This window comes from Canis lupus, chromosome 21, assembly GCF_048164855.1.
Source record: "Canis lupus baileyi chromosome 21, mCanLup2.hap1, whole genome shotgun sequence".
NCBI classification, from domain to species: Eukaryota; Metazoa; Chordata; class Mammalia; order Carnivora; family Canidae; genus Canis; species Canis lupus.
Window position 1 is genome coordinate 16,063,765 of NC_132858.1, and position 20,992 is coordinate 16,084,756.

At 34.8% G+C, this 20,992-nt stretch overlaps 3 protein-coding genes across 3 annotated transcripts; 2 read left to right on the forward strand and 1 right to left on the reverse strand.

The window, feature by feature from the left end:
• The first annotated feature begins 2,125 nt into the window (after positions 1 to 2,125).
• LOC140613613 (olfactory receptor 4P4-like) lies at positions 2,126 to 3,109 on the forward strand. The gene has a single exon (XM_072792044.1). It carries the CDS (start codon positions 2,126 to 2,128, stop codon positions 3,107 to 3,109), a length of 984 nt encoding a protein of 327 aa, XP_072648145.1.
• Positions 3,110 to 15,394: 12,285 nt separating this feature from the next.
• On the forward strand, positions 15,395 to 16,336 carry LOC140613614 (olfactory receptor 4P4-like). The gene has a single exon (XM_072792045.1). It carries the CDS (start codon positions 15,395 to 15,397, stop codon positions 16,334 to 16,336), a length of 942 nt encoding a protein of 313 aa, XP_072648146.1.
• Positions 16,337 to 19,818: 3,482 nt separating this feature from the next.
• On the reverse strand, positions 19,819 to 20,757 carry LOC140613615 (olfactory receptor 4P4-like). Its single transcript, XM_072792046.1, has one exon. It carries the CDS (start codon positions 20,755 to 20,757, stop codon positions 19,819 to 19,821), a length of 939 nt encoding a protein of 312 aa, XP_072648147.1.
• Positions 20,758 to 20,992: the final 235 nt, after the last annotated feature.

The following is a 20,992-nucleotide window of genomic DNA, read 5'->3' on the forward strand; positions in this document are numbered from 1 at the left end:
TTTTTAATCATCCTTTCTAAGCTAATTCTAAATCTTAAAATTGTATCGAAGAAATACATTCATTTGTTTTAAGGCCCCATTGCAAAGGAATTTTAGATTTGGTGGGTGATGATTAATTTGATCCCTAGAAGAGAGTGATGAGGGGAGGATTTAATAATTAATTGATGAAAAATTGTAACTACAAGATTAAGTCAAAAGACATATCACAAATTTTTTAATAATAAATTTATTTTTTATTGGTGTTCAATTTGCCCACTTACAGAATAACACCCAGTGCTCATCCCCTCAAGTGCCCCCCTCAGTGCCCGCCACCCAGTCACCCCCACACCCATCGTCCTCCCCTTCCACCACCCCTAGTTCATTTCCCAGAGTTAGGAGTCTTCATGTTCTGTCTCCCTTTCTGATATTTCCTACATATCACAAATTTTAAAGAAAGATGGTAAGTATTAGTGATGCATTTTGAGGTCAAAATTTATAGAAAAAATAATTTGGTCATGTGGTTATCAGTTCCATTATTTTTCCATTAGCCCTGAGGCTCAAACTAAGTTAACAGAAGCTATAGGTCAACCACAACTAAACTACCTGTCTTATCACATATCAAATCCTGTAGATTTAATATAATTGCTAAATGATGAAGAGATTGAAATTATCCTTATTCATTCTATCTTCTATATACTTTTTTTAGCTTTTTAAACAATTTTACATTTTTTTTCTGTAGTCTGTATGCCCAACATGAGGCTCAAATTCACAATCCCCAAACCAAGATTTACAAGCACTAACTAAGGCATCCAGGTGCCCCTGGATTATCTGTATACATTTAATTAAAATCCCTTCTATTTGGAACTAGGATATTTGGTTAGTGCAGATCTCAAAGTTACCTTCCTGCTCAAAATAATTTTATGATATTTAAATTTAATTTTCTACATGGGACTCATACTTACCGGGCTTCAATATTGGCAACTTTACTGATTTGGTAACACTAGCACTAAGATTAAAAATTAGCAATTAATATGCCAATGTTAATAAAGCAAGGGTCATTTCTTGATTTGTCTGAGTTTCTCAACTACTCTGTGGCCAAGTTCCATCAGATTTTCTTATTTTTTAAAAATTTATTTGTATCCAAGTTCACACACTGGTATAATTAGTATTGGAACCTGGGTCCCAACTGTTTGTCTTCATATAAACCTTTTCACATATGTTTTTTCTTTGAATTATGCAGTGTTCAAGAGTCTTTAAGAGTTTGGCAAAAGGCATGCATTGAACAAATACTGAAAAGAAAGTCATACTATTATTCAAAGCACTGTGAAGAAATTGACTTACAAATTATTATACACTGAGTTAAGAGCAAAACCACAAAGGTAAAATTGCTTTCTGCTCTTCTTCCTTTTAGATTTAACTATTGCTTTATTCTGTGGTTTGTTTATATATATGATTTGTATTGATGTGCCTATAAAAATTAACTTTCCATATAAAACATCATCATTTTACTGTCACAAATCACTAAGAAAAAGATAAACAAGCAATTGAAAAATTATTCAAACCAACTCCAGGGTCTCCTATAGAGTTTTTTTTTTTATCTTCTACTTTGTAAATATATATGTTTCATAAAAATCTTTAGTTTTATTTTCTATCTCAGTATGTAACTATTTTGAAGAAGAATAGATTCCACTAGTGAGCACTGTCAAGCTTTCCATTTGCTTCTATATCATTTAACAACTTTAATGACTTATACTTGCATCTTTAACAAATTTGAGTTTGTAAGAACCCAGAGGAATGTCCCTTTCAAGGACTTTGTTGTATATTCCTTTAGAATTGGAAAATGTTTGGCAGTGAATAGTAATTTTTAGACTTTTAAAAAATTTACTGATTGAATTCACTCATTTTTATTAATGTTAAGATCAAACAAAATGTCCTGAAAGACTTGACTTATAGAAATTTCATGAGACTAATCAGAAAAAAATCATTAAATATCAGATTTCATTTTCTAAAATTCTGTGATCATATCCATTAAATATGGCTTCAGGATACCAGTTTCATCATCCATATTCTCCATGTGTATGTCTGACATTGACTTGTACATTATGTCTTTTCAGGGGACTGTTACACATTTTTATTGCAGTGGATCATGGAAAATAGGAACAACATCACTATGTTTATTCTCTTGGGACTGTCTCAAAACAAGAACATTGAAATCCTCTGCTTTGTATTAGTTTTATTTTGCTACCTTGCTATTTGGGTGGGAAATTTGCTCATAATGATTTCTATCACGTGCAGTCAGCTAATTGAGCAACCCATGTATTTCTTCCTTAATTATCTCTCACTCTCTGACCTTTGCTACACGTCAACAGTGACACCTAAACTAATGACTGATTTACTGTCAGAAAGGAAGACCATTTCCTACAGTAACTGCATGACACAGCTTTTTATCCTGCACTTTCTCGGAGGTGTTGAGATCTTTATCCTCACAGGGATGGCCTATGACCGCTACGTGGCCATTTGCAAGCCCTTGCACTACACCATCATCATGAGCAGACAGAGATGCAATGCAATCATCACAGCCTGTTGTACGGGGGCGTTTATACACTCCGCCAGTCAGTTCCTTCTCACCATCTTCCTGCCGTTCTGTGGCCCCAATGAGATAGATCACTACTTCTGTGATGTGTATCCTTTACTGAAGCTGGCCTGCACTGACACACGTAGAATTGGTCTCTTGGTAATTGTTAATTCAGGTCTGATCGCTCTGCTGACTTTTGTGATTTTGATGGTGTCCTATTTTCTGATATTATACACCATCATGACCTACCCTGCAGAGAGCCGCACCAAAGCTCTTTCCACTTGCAGTTCCCATATCACAGTTGTGGTTCTGTTCTTTGTGCCAGTTCTCTTCATTTACATTCGCCCAGCCACAACTTTTCCAGAAGACAAAGTGTTTGCTCTTTTCTACACCATCATTGCTCCTATGTTCAATCCTCTAATCTACACCCTGAGAAACATGGAGATGAAGAATGCCTTGAGGAAAGTGTGGTGTCATCGTTTATTTTTGGAAGGGAGGGAACTCATATTAAAAGCATTCCAGAATTTCACTTTAGGATTCTACCCTGAGCCCTAAGTTAATAAGAAATGATATATACAAGGAATGTACAGTGATTGCAAAAAGCTAGCTAGCCCCAGATCGGAGCTCAGAATCTTTAGCATTTTCTTAGACTCCCTTCAGATTGGATAATTGTATTATTTTTAAAAAATGTTTTTATTTCATTTTTAATTGAAATATTATTGACATACAATATCCTATTCATTTCAGGTGTACATACAGTGATTCAATATTTTTATTTTTATTTTTTTAAAGATTTTATTTACTTATCCATGAGAGACACAGAGAGAGAGAGGCAGAGAAAGAGGCAGAGGGAAATGCAGACTCCATGCAAGAAGCCCAATGTGGGACTCAATCCAGGCAATCTGGGATCATGCCCTGAGCCAAAGGCAGACAATCAACCGCTGAGCAATCCAGGCATCCCAATTCAATATTTTTATACATTTTGAAATGATCCCCACAATAAGTCTAATTATCATCTGCTACTATACAAAGTTGTTACATTATTATTGATAATTGGACAATTTTTATTTTTTTTCATGTCATTGTTACTCTATTCTCCTCACATACCTGTCCCAAGTCCTCCTTAAATTGATAGTTTATTTTGAACATGTAATGAAGTCTTTTCCCACCTCCTCTTGACTTCCACTATCACAAGAGTATGCTCCTATTGACAGAAACTAATAGGAAACCAGTTGGTAGACAAGAAATATGGGTAGATTTTACTACCAGCATCTCAAGGCAGAGCATATGAAGGTAGGTTATTGAGCTGAGGGTACCAGTTACACGAGTATTTGGCATTCATAAACACTCTTCTGTATGATATTTGAACCTGATTAAGAAAGAAGATTATCTTCATCCTTTCACTGAACAAGATGCTTCTACTAACGTGGTCTCATTCTCTTCCTTCCAGAAGGAAAAGTATCATCCTCAACATTCTAGACAAAGTTAATTTCAATGTTAGTTTCTCTTCTAGTTCAGGTATAATCCTTCCCCAAAAATCTGTAACCCTAAGAACAGAGTGTAAAATTACTCAATACATTGCTACAAGTGTCCTTTTTTCTGTAATTGATATTGAGAATTAGTTAATATTTATACCTTTACTTCTTCCACTGCCTCATCATTCTTGCCTTTCATTTCGGGCTGATCTTTATTATTGGGGTTCACTATCTACTCATGCGAACCAAATCTTCATTCTTGAAATCCTGAATCTTTAATGGTCCTGCCATTTTTTTTTAAATTAACTTTTGCTATGGTATGGAAATTTTAAGAGATGTTCTGCATTCCAGATATTGATTATTCATGCTCTACTGTGTCAGACAAATAGATCTGATATTATCAATACCAATTGATCTAGCCCCCTTTTGTCTTTTGGTTTAGTAGAGGCATGATGAGCCCTCTGTATCCAGGTGATAACTTCAATTTCCAGTTCAATAAAACAATTTTTATGCCCCTTAATGAAAGCAGAACCTCTATAACTGAAACCTAGATGCCAGCTGAGCTGAAAAATGCTGGCACAGGAAGCAAAAATTCTATAAAGGACTTTAGTATAATAATAAAAGAGGTATTTGCATATACATCTTTCTATTCCATAGAATTATATAACTGTTTATCATGGCTATGGGAGGAATAAAATCTTGCTCAACCATCTTTGAAGTTAAAACTCCAGTTTTTCAAGGTGCTATTTCTCAGTTGGCAACTCTGTTCAGTAAGCCTTTCTTCATTGTATCTAATCAGTTACTGTAGAGAAATGGTGTATGGATGAGTTTGCTAGGGCTACCATGACAAAATATCATGGACAGGGTGGCTTAAACAACAGAAATATATTTTCTGTCAGTTCTGGAGTCTAGAAGTCCAAGGTCAAAGTACTGGTGGGTTTAGTTTCCCCAAAGATCTGTCTCCTTGGCTTAATAGATGGCTGCCTTGTCCATGTGTCCTCACATGGCCTTCTTTCTGTACACACAGATTCTTGGTACTTACTCTGTATGTCCAGAATTTTTCTTTTGAAGATACCTGTCACACTGGATTAGGGCCCACCCTAAAGGCCTTATTTTAACTTAATTGCCTCTTTAAAGGCCCTATCTCTAAATATTCACCTGCTGACTTTCTTGGATTTAGGTATTCAATATATGAATTTTCAGGAACTCCATTTAGTCTATAGCAGAGCATATGGTAGGATCAATGAATTCCTGTGTGTATGTCCACTACCATGCTTCTTTTACTCTGATTACTTGATCAGAATCAGTCCTAAGTGAAATGTCATGATAGTTAATAAGACGTTCCATAAGTCTATGCATTGTGCTGCTCATACAAATATTATAAGCAGGAAAGACAAATCCATATCTGGAATAAGTGTCTATTTCTGTGAAGAAAAATTCTGTTTTCTCCATGATAGAAGGTTTTCACTATAATCAACTTGCCACCACAGGACTGAGTACTGTATCTCCCTGAAGAATGTACATATTGGGCACTCAATGTTGGTGTGACAGACAGTAGCCTCCAAAGATGGTCACAGAAATATTTCCTAACTAGTCCATATGGAGAGACCATATGTAGAGACTAGATGTAGAATTTATGGCCAACAGCTCATCTGATGTCTGGGTCCACAGCCAATATCAAGTGCCAGAGTTATAAGTCAAGATAGTCCCAGATAATTTCAGCTGCTAGCTAGTGAACACTCCCAGCCTTTGAATTTTCTAGGAGACCCCAGACATCATGGAACATAGACCAGCCATCCTATGTCTAAATTTCTGATCCATAGAACCCAAGTACATGTTAAATTAGTTGTTTTACACACTAAATTTGGTCATAATAACTACAAACATTTGGTACTCAGTGTTAACAGAAGCCAAATGAATCTTCATGAGGTAAATTTCACATTGTCCACCCCTAACAACAGCCTTCATAGGGTGCTTCCTAAGCCATCCTGACTACTTGATTTTTAAGATTTTTAAAAAGATTATTTATTTATTTATTTTAGAAAGGGAGAGTGAGGGAGGGGCAGAGAGAGACAGAGAGAGAGTTTCAAGCAGACTCCATGCTGAGAGTGGAGCCCCATGTTAGGGTTGATCTCATGACTCTGAGATCATACAACCTGAGCTAAAACCAAGAGTCAGATGCTTAACTGACTGAGCCACCCAGGTGCCCCACACTATGGCTGCTTTAGACCTTGACCAAAGTTAGACCTTGGGTAGCTGGGAAAGGAGGATGGCTGATATCCATGAAACATATAATCTTATTTACCACCATTGAGAATTTCCTCTGCAGTATATACCATGTAGTGAGCATTTGTATAATTCCATGAGGTCTATCCATATATTTTGTCCGTGAGGTTTGTTCATATATTCACACCTAGTACCCATACATTCGAAATTCCTAAACACAAGTGAAACCATTAGCAACTGCCATGAATTGGAATAGATCTATGCCTCTGGTTATCTCTTGGTGTGTACAAAGTAGACAGCCAAATCCATTGGTTGAAGATTTGCTGAGAAGATTTTCCTTAATCCCTATCTTTTTTTGAGACTTTTGTATTTGGGGCTTTAATGCCATAATATTCCATTTCAGTTAGTGCCAAAAGGAACTAAATATAAACAGATACAATCATGTATTTCTGCTTTGGCCAACTCCCCATAAAGCTACAGGTATTGACTAAGAGAAAGGAGATGAAATTTTATCAAAATTTCTTGAGCCTATCAGACCTTAAGAAAATAAGCATCATTTTGCAAGGAAACAACTCAGGTGAAGTTATTAATTCATCTCCAGGCTATGAAAATCTATTCCTTTCTAGAAAGGTGAAGGAAGTTAATTCTGTTTGTGCAGAGGTTTCAGGGCATTTGGGTGCTCAAAATTCTGATTCAACCCCAAACACCACTATCTTAGATTTCAGTTTCGTTTTTCTTTTTAGGTTTCTGTTGTTTGACATAAGAGACCACAGGGGCTGTGCCTTCTGTTACCTTTATAGCCTTGCCATATCTATGTTCAATCCCATGGCTTCAGTTTCATCAGAGTCTGTGTTTTGGCTTCTGGAGAATGAGCTGCAAGAGAAGACCTCTCATCCTGATGGTGTACCTTAAATTGTGTAGATCAAGTGATAACTACCCTATAGTTTATATTAGGCTTCTGATGCCACCAACAGAAGGCAGACCACTTCATAATCCTTGTAATTTTGTATTGCCTGCACACCATTCAAGCTCCACAATCGTTGTAAATCCCAACACATCAATGTTGTTTGTGGAAAATCAGTACCTTTTTTTTTGTGTGTAGAAAATAAGAAAAATTTCTTTCCAACAAAAGGTCAAATTTGCTATCATAAAAGCACTGTAAGAGTTTTCTCTCAAATTACTAACTTACATATTCTTCCACTTACAAATAATATTTTTTTTCTACAGGAAAGAATAACCAGTTCTATGGTTTTCAATGTTTAGACTATGATTGCCCTGATACAACCAAATTCCTCACTTCTCTCCTAAGTGGGTCAGTATCCTCATCATAACCTATGCATCATTTTCAGACATGCATTTCAGAGTTTGCCTCAAGTCTTTGCTCAAATAATTCATCCAGACCAGGAAGTCCTTCAGTTATACTTTTCATAATCTACAGTTCACCCTTGAACAATGTGGGGATCAGAGGCACATATAGCTTTTGACCTCTACCTCCCTGTCCAAACTTAACTATTAATAGCCTATTATTGGCCAAAAGCCTTACCAATAACATTAACAGTCGATTAACACATATTTTGCATGTTATACATGTTTTATGTATCAGATGCTATATTCTTACAATAAAATATGCTAGTTGTTTGGAAAATCATAAGGAAGAGAAAATACCTTTATAATACTGTACTATATTTATTGAAAAAACTCTACATATAAATTAACTCACACGGTTCAAGCTCATATTCTTCTAGGGTCAATGGTGCTATTATGTACAACTCAAGCTTCACTCATTATGCATCCCTTTGTATCTATTTTAACCATGTTTTCCTTTGTATATCTCTTTGTACTTGATTGTGTGGGTTGCAAAAACATCTTATTTATTTTAGATATTTAGATGATATATGAAAATAAAATTATTTCTTAAAATAATAAAAAATAAGAAATAACTTTATTTCTTATTTTCAAAGTTTTATTTAACACAAATCTCATTGCAGTATTTGTGAGAGGAAGTGTTATAAACTTACACCTACTCCCAGAGTTAAGTCTATGGAAACTGTTTGCCAAGCGGGGGCCAGAGGAGGAAGTAGGGCCATTGGATGTAAAGTGGCACAGAAGAAGTTTGCCACCCACTGTTCAATTAATTTATTCTGCACTAAAGCAGACTTTAAACCTGACAGTAGGCTTCAATGAAATTTTCAAGTTTAACCTCTGTTTAGACATTATTTCCTGCTGTTCCTCAGAATTTGTTTCAAAATAAAAAGCACATGATTTATAGCCTCTCAATACTGAATAGAAGTGAACTCTTGGTTTGTGCTCAAACTCCTCAGAGTATAAAAAGTTATGAACCACGGCATAACTTTATTTTTAAGGATTAGAAAGGAACTAAGCCATTTTCAGCTGATATTGGCCAACTTTTCTTTTGGGAAATATCTCATCCCATAGACAAAGTGAGGGAGGGTTTGGGGTTATAATCTCCCAGGTAATCTACTTTAAATGACACTTGGAAATTAAACAGAAAAAAAAATATATATATATATATATACACACACACACATTTCCAATGCTGAAACCAATGAATTTACAACTTTGGGTAGAAAAGAAACAAAAGCATTTTTCAACATAAATGCCAATGATGATTTTATTTCCTTTTAGTTTCAAAGATCATGAGAGAATGCTTTGCTTATGAGGGAAATAGGAAAGTCTTAGAATCAAGACTCACTAACATGGGCTGCTTGGTGTGGTGAAATTCATTATCTTCAACAGCAAAATTAAGCATTTATTTTGACTGTATTGAAAACACCAAACACCACCTTTTACTCAGAGATAATGAAGTTTATCTAATGAGATAATCACCTGGTAAGTAAACATCCAACCAAACTATAGTAAATAAACATGACTTTCAAATTATTAAAACATATATATAATAAATTTATTTTTTATCTATAAATATACTTATTTTATAGGTGCTTTCCCTCTTCAAGTTTTGCAAATATTTTATAACATAACTTTCCATTACATTAGTACAATTCAATGAATGATTGATCTTATGTCCCTCAGCAGATGTCAAAATAAAGCAGACCTTTTTTTTGTTTTTTGTTTTTGTTTTTTTTTTTAAAGATTCATTTATTTATTTATTTGTGATAGACAGAGAGAGAGAGAGGCAGAGACACAGGCGGAGGGAGAAGCAGGCTCCATGCCGGGAGCCCGACGTGGGACTTGATCCCGGGACTCTAGGATCGGGCCCTGGGCTAAAGGCAGGCGCCAAACCCCTGAGCCACCCAGGGATCCCTGAAACAGACCTTTTTTTTTTTTTTTTGGAATGATTTTGGGAAATTCATGAAGGAAATAATAATAGCATTCATGTTGTCTGTAGGATATATCTGAAAAAGAATTGGTAGATAAATCAAGAGAGCAACTTGAATTTTAAGCAGAAGAAAGAAAAGTAAAGAGAAAAGAGGTACAACTTAAATATAACAAAAGGAATACACTAGAGTGGAAATATGTTACTATTCCATGCCCTTTGCTACTCTGTATGTACAGTGAGTGATTAAAAGTATGATTTGTTGTGATTTGGAAAACCTAAATATCAGAAGATCCTACACATCAATGTGGAGCAAATCTAATGAGAAGGAATTGGAAAAGAGTAAACAATAAGACAGAAAGGAAATAGAATTAGTTCAGTCAAGACTGGGGGTACTTGGCACTACGAGAAAACTTTGAAGCTGTTGGCAAAAATGTAGCTCAACCTTGACTATTTTGGGTGAGACAACTTGGGTACAGAAAGAAATAACAAAAATGGTAATATGCCCCTGGAATAATTCTAAGAATAATTTGAACTTGACAACCAAATTTTTCAGTAGGCAGATAATAAAAAAGAATTAAAATATGCCTAAAATTAGTCTTTAGAACCTATCAGTATTTTTTCCAAATTGTAAAGAGACTTGGTTTCTTTTTTGCAAAATAGAAATAATAGAAGAATCATTAGGACCTTTAGGATTCACAGCTGAATACATGTAGAAGGTTTAGAACCGCCTGTAGAGTATGGTAAGCACTAAATAATATTAGATATTATCATTATTTCTCTTGTGTCTGTGCATGACTGCTGATAATAGCAATCTATTTGATATAAATTGTAAGAGCCTGCATTTTTATTCATTAACATTTCAGTGTTATTATTTCTATATGGGGTAGCTAATACATGATGATATGAGGAAAAGCAGTGTGAAAGAGAAAATAATTAGTGCCTATTGCATACTTTGTATCTGATTATTCAAACTGCACAACTATGGAATATTGATATTAGAACTGCCCATGTTGAAAAGGGAGAAAAATTATCAGACAAGTTAATTACCTTACTCCAGACCATATGGCCAGATCACTATCTTGGTCTTATGTATGAATCCAAAGTTAATCCACTGACCATAATATCAAAGTATCAACAGCATGCAGAATACAAGGCACAGCCACTGCCTGATGAGTTACCTTGAACCAATTAAATGAAAATTAATTACCCGGATGTTCAAATTTAATTGTAGTAATGAGATACATAGAATATTTCAGGGAGGGTTAACGAGATAAAGATTTCCATAGATTGGAAGAGCTAAAAGGTAGACAAGAAGGAGTGGCTTTTTAAATTTTTTATTCAAGTAAAGTTAATCTACAATGTTTTATTAGTTTCTGGTGTACAATATAATGATACAAAAATGGTATACATTTTTCAGTGCTCATCAAGATAAGTGTACGCTCTAATCCCCTTCCCCTATATCACTCATCCCCCAACTCACTACCCCTCTGGCAATACTCCTTTGTTCACTGTATTCAAGTCTGCTTTTGTTTGTTAGTTCTTTATCCTTTCTTTGTTTGTATGGTTTCTTAAATTCCATATAGGAGTAATATCATATAGTATTTGCCTTTCTCTAAGTGACTTATTTCACTTAACATTATACCCTCTAGGTCCTTCCATGGTGTTGTAAATAACAAGATTATTCTCTTTTATGTCTAAGACTATTCCATTGTGTATACATGTATGTATGTTTGTATGTATATATACACATCTTCTTTATCCATTCATCTATTGATTGAGTCTCTTATGTATCTTGGTTATTGAGAATAATGGGTCAATAAACATAGGGGTGCAGATATTTGCAAAAGAGTAGCTTTTAAGCATGGGGTGACATAGGAAACCAAAATTTTAACTTTATTTTTTTTTTTTTAAGATTTTATTTATTTATTCATGATAGTTACACAGAGAGAGACAGAGAGGCAGAGACATAGGCAGAGGGAGAAGCAGGCTCCATGCAGGGAGCCCGACGTGGGATTCGATCCCAGGTCTCCAGGATCGCGCCCCGGGCCAAAGGCAGGCGCCAAACCGCTGCGCCACCCAGGGATCCCGGAAACCAAAATTTTAGAGGTTAATTTAGCATAGTATATTGCATGAACTACAAAAAGACAAGAGTTACTAAAACAGAGGTGGAATATCGCTGTCCAACACAAGGGAAGCCTGGGTGCTGTTGTATGCCCCTTTTCAAACGGAAAGTAGAGAGGACTCAGAGCAGGAAGGAGCCTGAAATTTAACTCCAACAGTGCCTTGAAGTATCTATTAGTTGCAAATAAGGACGGGGAAAAGAGTCTATTATCCTATTATCCTTCAAAAAAGGGATACATTCTTTTTTTTTAAAGATTTTATTTATTATTTATTTATTTATTTATTTATTATTTATTTATTTATGAGAGATGCACAGAGAGAGAGAGACGCAGAGACACAGGGAGAGGGAGAAGCAGGCTCCATGCAGGGAGCCTGACATGGGACTCAATCCGGGGTCTCCAGGATCATGTCCTGGGCTGAAGGTGGTGCTACCGCTGAGCCACCTGGGCTGCCTGATACATTCTTTTTTTTTTTTTTTTCAAAATCAAAGAATCAATTAGTATAAGAACTTCAAGTTCTTTTAAAAAATTGGTTAAGTTCTCACATTCTAAGGAAAAGGAAAGGTAAAGAGTCCAGGCAAGGGCTGGATCCCATGGCATATGAATTAAGATAGTAAAGTAAATTCAAATTAAAAATAATGATAATAATAAAAAAGCTTAGCCCCTAAACTAGCTCTTTGACTATATATAAAATTGTGATTGAAATATCACTGCTCCAGGGGCACCGGTGGCTCAACTGGTTAAGTGTCCAAACCTTGGTTTCACTCACGTCATGATCTCAGGGCTGTGGGCTTGAGCTCCGCATTGGGCTCCTTGCTCACTGGTGAGTCTGCTAGAGATTATTCCTCTCCCATTGTGCTTCGCCTATGCTCGCTCTTGTTTCCTCTCTCTGTCTTTCAAATAAATAAATAAATAAATAAATAAATAAATAAATAAATCTTAAAAAAATTATCATTGCTCCTATTTAAGAAAGCCTATTACAGTTAATGCTTCCTACAAAAGCATATGGGCTGTACTAGCTAGAATTTTGATAGACTTTGTTGTAAAAATTAACTGAATAAATTAGGAAGTGCCAGTTTTGATTTTTCTATTTGTATTTCATATATTTATTGTGTGGGTATTTGTAAAAATAGAGAGCATTTATAGAATACTTCCATATTTAAAACTATATTTAGATAACAGGATTCCATTTTGTTTCTGAAATTTATTTTGCTTTTCTCATGTCATCACCAAGGGGGTCAGTGCCTTTCATATTTAGTTTTATTTATTTTTAACTTTTTTCTTAAGATTTTATTTATTCATTCGTGAGAGACACACAGAGAGGCAGAGACATAGTCAGAGGGAGAAGCAGGCTCCATACAGGGAGCCTGATGTGGGACTTGATCCCGGGACTCCAGGATCAATCCCTGAGCCATAGGCAGATGCTCAACCACTGAGCCACCCAGGCGTCCCTGTATCTAGTTTTAGAGAGTCCGTTACACTACATGGAATGGTGCATGTTACATGGTAGGAACTCAAAAAATGTTTGTTAAATAAAGAAATAAATTATTCATTTCTCTTTCTGCCCTCAAAATCTTTAAAGCCTTATTTCATGCAATTGATTTGAAATTTTGAAAAGCTCCACGAAGTGTAGAGAAGGAAAGCATTATTTTAGTTCACAGATTAGAGAAAGGAAGGCCCGAGAGAAAGAAAACTGACTATGGTTATATAGCTCATGAATTTGCCTTTGTGCCAGAATTAGTCCTTGTAGCTTCTGATACCAAGTTGTCTCTTTAAATCGCATAAACATGAAATAAGATCTTGTAAATCTAAAATTCAGGGACTTTGGGATGCCTGGGTGGCTCAGTGGTTGAGCCTCTGTCTGCCTTTGGCTCAGGGTATGATCCCGAGTCTGGGAATGGAGTCCTGGGAGAAACCTGCTTCTCCTTTTGCCTGTGTCTCTGCCTCTCTCTCTCTCTCTCTCTCATGAATGAATAAATAAAATCTTAAAAAAAATAAAATGAAATAAAATTCAGTAACTTTAATATTAACAAAGAAGACATTGTAAATAGTATGACGATGTTAGAAATGTAAGTTCTAATAAATAGCATGATTATGAATTCTTTGGGTATCTGATGACACTTTGGAGAATTGTCAGAAGAAACATTCAACTGAGGGAAACAAGGGAAATGGGAAGTCACCAGATTATTTGCCCATCATTCCAGTGTGAGATCTAGTTAAGACAGAAGGAGCAATAGAGACAGAAGGAGTTTCAAGCTATCCTGTTCATTAATTAATGAAATGTTTCTACTTGTATTTTTTTTTTCCTGTGAGAATCATTTTTTCTTTAAGAGCTATATGAAAAAAGTATTACAAATTAGCTTAGGTTCTTGGAAAAGATTAAAGATATGCTATTCCTATAGAAACATATTGGCACATTAATTGAAAATGAACATACAGTTTAAAGTAAAGCTCTTTTTGAAAAAGAACTGTATATTTTTTTCTGATTATAGAAATACTGAGAATATTGTGATAGCTTGAAAAATAGTCCTTGGGATTTTTTTGAAATTGTCATTATTTCTACAGGAAATAATTCAGTCACCCTTAAAAAATAACAAGGGAGGGATGCCTGGGTGGCTCAGCATTTGAGCATCTGCCTTCTGCTCAGGGCGTAATCCCAGGGTCAGAGATCGAGTCCCACATTGGGCTCCTTTGGGGAGCCTGCTTCCCCCTCTGCCTATATCTCTGCCTCTCTCTCTCTCTCTCTCTCTCTCTCTATCATTAATAAATAAAATCTTTAAAAAAGAGAGAGAAAATGGTGAAATTATAATTTCTTAATGTAATCCTTTATTAGAAAAAACAATAATTGAAGTCCAATGTATGTCAGGTGAGTGCCACTCATGTCTATGCATTGTTCTAGTTTAGTTTTGTAGAAAATCTTTCTCTCTCAATATTAAGTATCTAATTATTATTGTTTCATACATCTATTTTAGGTCAAAAGAAATATCACAGCCTCTTAGACTTCAGCTGGTATTATATTTTCATTATTGCTTTCTATAATGTTGGTAAATATTAAGAGATTTCAACTAGGTCAGGATTAGGGTGAGGCAAGTGAGTTACCTCATGTGCAAACAACTCAATAATGAAAATAATAAGATTTTTATGCAATATTTAAAATTTAAATTGCAAATTCCATCATAATAATGGAATTTTATTTATTTTTCTAAGTTTTTTTTAATATCAGTTAGTTAATATTCAGTGTATTATTAGGCTTATGTGGAGAATTTAGTGATTCAACAGAAAAATGGAATTTTAAATAAAGACAGGATTGTACTTTGTAATTGCACAATTCATCTCACTTACTTGGATATAAGTCTGGCTATTTCAACCTATCAAGCAGGTGAGCTAGTCCAGGAAAATAAATGCTCCCTCCCTAAGCCTACTTTTGCAACCCCTACATAAGATGATTGCACATCTTTGTTTATGACTTGAACAAGTGTGACTATTAGTAATATTTCTTTTCACTCTACAAAAAAAAACCTAATCTATTATATTATATGGTAAGCCTATTTATACAAAGCTTATAATTACTTGAAAATGTGCTGTAGGAAACTGATTAAACAAATTTATTTTTACAACACTTCCTCTAATTCATACCATGTTTAGTTCAATATTTCTTATGCTGACTTATCTTTTTTTTTTTTTCTTCAGGCAAACCTTTGAGACTTAACTGCATTAAGCCATGGAAAATATTAATAATGTCACTGAATTTGTTCTGTTGGGACTTTCCCAGAATAAGAAAGTTAAAAACTTATGCTTTCTATTATTCTTATTTTGTTACATAGCTATTTGGATGGGAAACTTGCTCATAATGATTTCTATCACATGCAGTCAGCTAATTGACCAACCCATGTATTTCTTCCTTAATAATCTTGCCCTCTCAGATCTGTGTTATACCTCAACAGTGACACCCAAGCTAGTCACTGACTTGCTGGTAGAAAGTAACATGATTTCTTATACTAACTGTATGGCACAGCTTTTTGTCATGCATTTCTTTGGGGGGATTGAAGTCTTTATCCTCACGGGGATGGCCTATGACCGCTACGTGGCCATCTGCAAGCCCTTGCACTACACCGTCATCATGAACAGAAAGAGATGTTATGGCATAGTCATTGCTAGCTGTACTGGGGCATTTCTGCATTCTTTTGTCCAATGTCTCCTTACCATCACTTTACCTTTCTGTGGCCCCAATGAGATAGATCACTACTTTTGTGATGTGTATCCTTTGCTGAAACTGGCCTGCACAGATACCTACAGAGTTGGGATCTTAGTGGTTGCCAATTCCGGCATGATGGGCTTGGTGACCTTTGTAGTCTTGGTTCTATCCTACTTATTGATATTATACACCATCAAGTCTTACCCTGCAGAGAGCCGCACCAAAGCTCTTTCCACCTGCAGCTCCCATATCACAGTTGTGGTTCTGTTCTTTGTGCCTGTTCTCTTCATTTACATTCGCCCAGCCACAACTTTTCCAGAAGACAAAGTGTTTGCTCTTTTCTACACCATCATTGCTCCCATGTTCAACCCTCTGATTTACACATTAAGAAACATGGAGATGAAAAATACCTTGAGGAAAGTGTGGTGCCAGAAACCATGTTTGATTGGAAAGCAAATCATTATATAACCTACTTACGTGATAGTTACTGTACTTGAAAAACCATGAACTTTTTTTGTAAGAAAAATAAGCATAGACATTGGTGTCACGGCATTAATAGGATAATTTATTTTGAAGTACTTTCTTCTTGCTTTATTGGTTTCTTATTTAAAATTTCCCCTAGTAATAATCTGAGCCATCATTTTCTCGTTGAAGTTCTATTACACTGTTCTTTGAAATATTTTTCCTTTGAACTTTATCCACAAGTTGCTAACTGGAGGTGTCCTTTCTAATCTCCTTTTATTTTGGATTCATGAATGAATCTATGAGTACATAAGCTGCATTTACATTAATCATCCCAGACATAAAGGGTCATCTCTGCGTTCTCATAAAAAAGGAACATCAGAAACTTAGAATCCTGTTTTTCACTCAGCTCATGAGTTTCCATATTCACTACAACAATTTAAAAAGCAAAAATTATTCAAATAGGGTCTAAGCAATAAAAATACTATGTATGAAATAATGGTTCTATAAAAATTGGAAAAGTTTTTCTAAAATGACTTACTTAGATCATTTCAAAATCACAGCATTTTATTATAGAAATATTTGCTGTAAAATAGTAATGAAAAAGTCGTATTGATGATAAATAGTGTAGCCATATAATTCATTCTCCAAACTGAGCCTTGAGTGTAAAAAGAGGGTCTACAGATAATTGTGCTAACATAACAGACGTAAAATTAGATTGTGTCAGGAGAGTAGGATGTTTGACTAATTTTAAATGTCTGAGAAGTGTGGATGCCCCAGTAGAAAGATTAGTGGCAGACTGTAGGATCTCCACTATTACTGGGAACCAATGTGATTGTAAAAACAAATATAGATGCCAGTATTGAAACCACTTGGTCTAGAATATGCTTAAATTTATTTTTTCCTTTGCCATCAAAATGAAAACTATAAATTTCCAATTTCTATGAAACTTCTATACATCTGGATATCTATAGATGTCTGTATTACTGAAAAAGCTTTTCAAATAATTGACATAAATAACAGTTTTGTCTTAATTATTTAGTAAAATTGAACTCACTGGACATCGTGAAACTAAAATGATGGAATGGAGAGCGGAATTATATAGCACAGGTTAGGGGTAGAAATGAACATAAATCAAATATGTAACTGAATATATAAGTGAAGCAACAAATGAAAGTTTATAGCACAGTGTGCAATGAAAAATTTTAGAGAAGTTCAAATAGAAAAATATGATTGGATAATTATCATTATAAGGGGTATGTTTGTAAAGGTATTAAAATTTCAAAAACTATTACTAGATCAGTTGATACCCTAACTGAATATTTAGCAAAATTAGTGTGTAGCCTACATCATGATACATGTCAGTTTGTACTGGTTCATTAAAGGTAACTCTTGAAACAGTGAGAAAATTATGAACCAATGTTTATTTTTCACATTTGATTTTGGGTTAAACTCTTAAGTTTATTGTCTAATAAAATGATTTTTTATTCTATATAACTGATATTACAAAGTAAACTAATAACAGAGATGACAATTAGGATTCGAATGATTTCTCCTAATGCTCAAAATAAAAAATTTGAAGTTGGTAACAGCTGATAATTAAGCACGGAGATGAAAAATATCTTTCTACTTGAGAGATCCTGGAAAGGCAACTATGCTTTCCTCCTCTCTTTCTTCCTCTGTAAAATGGAAGACATATTAACTATCTCAAAAGGTAATTGTAAAACTGAAAGGAAATGAGTATTTGTTCTAAGAATGGAAACTGCTTACCATATTTTTTTATTGTTTCTATTATCCCTCATATCTGTACATTAATTTCTGTGAAACATTCAAATTAAAATTGTCAACATGAATATTTTATTTTATACTTTGAAATTTTTATTTTATAAAGATATACATAAGATTCTTGTAGCTTATGACTGTATATGTTAAAATAATATTATAATAAACAAGATTTCAATCGATGCAAGATAATTGTATTTTTTCTTTAAAAGCTCTAAAACTCTAACTTTGAATTAATGATCTAATTATCTGATTTATTTTTAGATGACTAAACTGACATTCAGAGGTTTAGCATTTTTCTAAGCATCAAACAAGTAGTTTGGTAAAGAAAAATATTTTTTATATAAACTGATGGCAAGTGTCAAAGTTTTATTTTAAGCTTGTCAGCAAGAAAGAAAGCTTCATAAAATACAGATCAAATATTTCACTCTTGATAGTAACATGTATAAAAGAAAGAGTAGAAGATGGAGTCAGGTGAGATTTTCAAACTAGATGCAACAGAGAATGTCTTCTTTAAAAAAAAACAAAAAAACAAAAAAACCCTCCGAATTCACATAGTTGGATGAGTGAATCCAACCTCTCAAAGATGCACTTCTTTCCATTAAATTCCATTAAACAATGACTTAAATGTGCCATTCAATCCCCCCTCCTCTCATTTACTCTCTTATCTATCTATCTATCTATCATCTATCTATCTATCTATCTATCTATCATCTATCATCTATCTTTATCTATCATCTATCTATCATCATCATCATCATCTATCTACCCCATCACTAAATCTACTCTATAGTCAATGTCACATAGCATTTTCAGGTTATCTTAAACTTGAATTTAGGGGATCCCTGGGTGGGTCAGTGGTTTAGCGCATGCCTTTGGCCCAAGGCATGATCATGGAGACCCAGGATCGAGTCCTACGTCGGGCTCCCTGCATGGAGCCTGCTTCTCCTCTGCCTGTGTCTCTGCCTCTCTCTCTCTCTCAATCTCTCTCTCTCTGTGTCTCATGAATAAATAAATAAAATCTTTAAAAAAACTATGAATTTAGATAGTAAATGAAAATTTTTTACTTTGAAAAAATCCTTAATTTTGAAGAATTTATATTTTCTTCCTTTCCACAGGACTGCTAGTTATGGTTTACTCCTTGATCATATATGTTGAATTTCAAACTAGTTAAAATAGCATGAGTTCAGCCATACTAATCTCTGCTACCCATAAACTTTTTGGAGTCTTGTTTGATTGAATCCAGGGTGGAATTTCTTCTTGGCTGTATGAATCCAAAGTATATGGAAGTGGAGAAATACCTATCAGCATAATGGTGGTGTCTAATGTCCAAGTGGGTCATTAAACCATGAAGGTGATTCCTAAGAGGGATGAAAAACAGAACTATTTGACAAGATGTTTATATATTCATTTAATAAATATTTATTGAGCACCTAAATGCATTATACCCTTTGATGGCTGCTGGGAAATTAGTAGTGAAAAACCTACAGCATGGTCAACTACTTTCATGGACCTTAAAACTTAGTGTAGGATGAAAAAAGTGAAGAATATCAGCAAAGGAATATGAAAGAGAAACCCACCAATGGCAAGCTGATGTTTAAGGTTTAGCCTTTACATATTCTGACTGGTTTTTCCATCTGTAAGGAATCAAAGAAAGGGGATGTGTGATGAGAAGATATCCATTCACATCCAAAGATGAATAGCCTTCAAATCATTGGTTTCCCTTTCCAAAACCTTTCAGTGCACCAAACTTTCCTTATGGCATTTTTCATCTCTGTGTTTCTAAGTGTATAGATAAGAGGATTGAGCATGGGGACGATAATTGTGTAGAAGAGTGTAAATACTTTATCCTCTGGTAAAGTTGTGGCAGGCCTAATGTAAACAAAGATGACAGGTGCAAAAAACAGGATCACAACTGTGATGTGGGAGCTGCAAGTGGAAAGCGCCTTGTGGCGGTTCTCTGCAGAATATGCTCTCACATTATATAATATCATAAAGTAGGAGGCCATCAAAACCACAAAGATCACCAGTCCCATCAGGCCAGAATTGGCAATGACTAAGAAACCAATTTTGTGTGTATCAATGCATGCCAGTTTCAACAAAGGATACACATCACAGAAATAGTGATCTATTTCATTGGGTCCACAAAAAGGTAAAAAAATTGTAAGAAGAAACAGGCCAAGGGAATGCAGAAACCCCCCTGCACATGATGCTCTGAGAATTGAGTTACATCTTTGCCTATTCATGAGGATGGCATAGTGGAGTGGTTTGCAGATGGCCACATAGCGATCATAGGCCATTCCTGTGATGATGAAGACCTCAACCCCTCCAAAGAAATGTGTAGTAAATAGCTGTGTCATGCAGTTTTTATAGGAAATGACCTTATTCTCTGTCAGTAAGTCTGTCATTAGTTTGGGTGTCACAGTGGAGGTATAGAGGAGGTCTGAGAGGGCAAGGTAATTAAGGAAGAAATACATGGGCTGATTAATTAGCTGACTGCATGTGATGGAAGCCATAATAATCAAATTCCCCAACCAGATAGCTAGATAACAGAGTAAGAAAAATAAAAAGCAGAGGATTTGGACTTTCTTATTCTTAGAAAGTCCCAAGAGAATAAATTCAGTAACATTGTTCCTATTTTCCATGATCTGATGCTCCAGAAAGGTATCTGAAATGACAAAAACAATGAAGCAAATCATTGATGAGAAAAAGGAAATCTAATATTCAATTAAAATGACCTAATGCATGTTTTAAGACATTAGCCATTTTAATCCATTGAAATCATTCATTCATTTAATAAAATCCTTTCAAATATCTAGTGCCAATATTCTTCCAGGAACTTTGGATATAGTGATGAATTAAACAAAGTCCTAGCTTTTG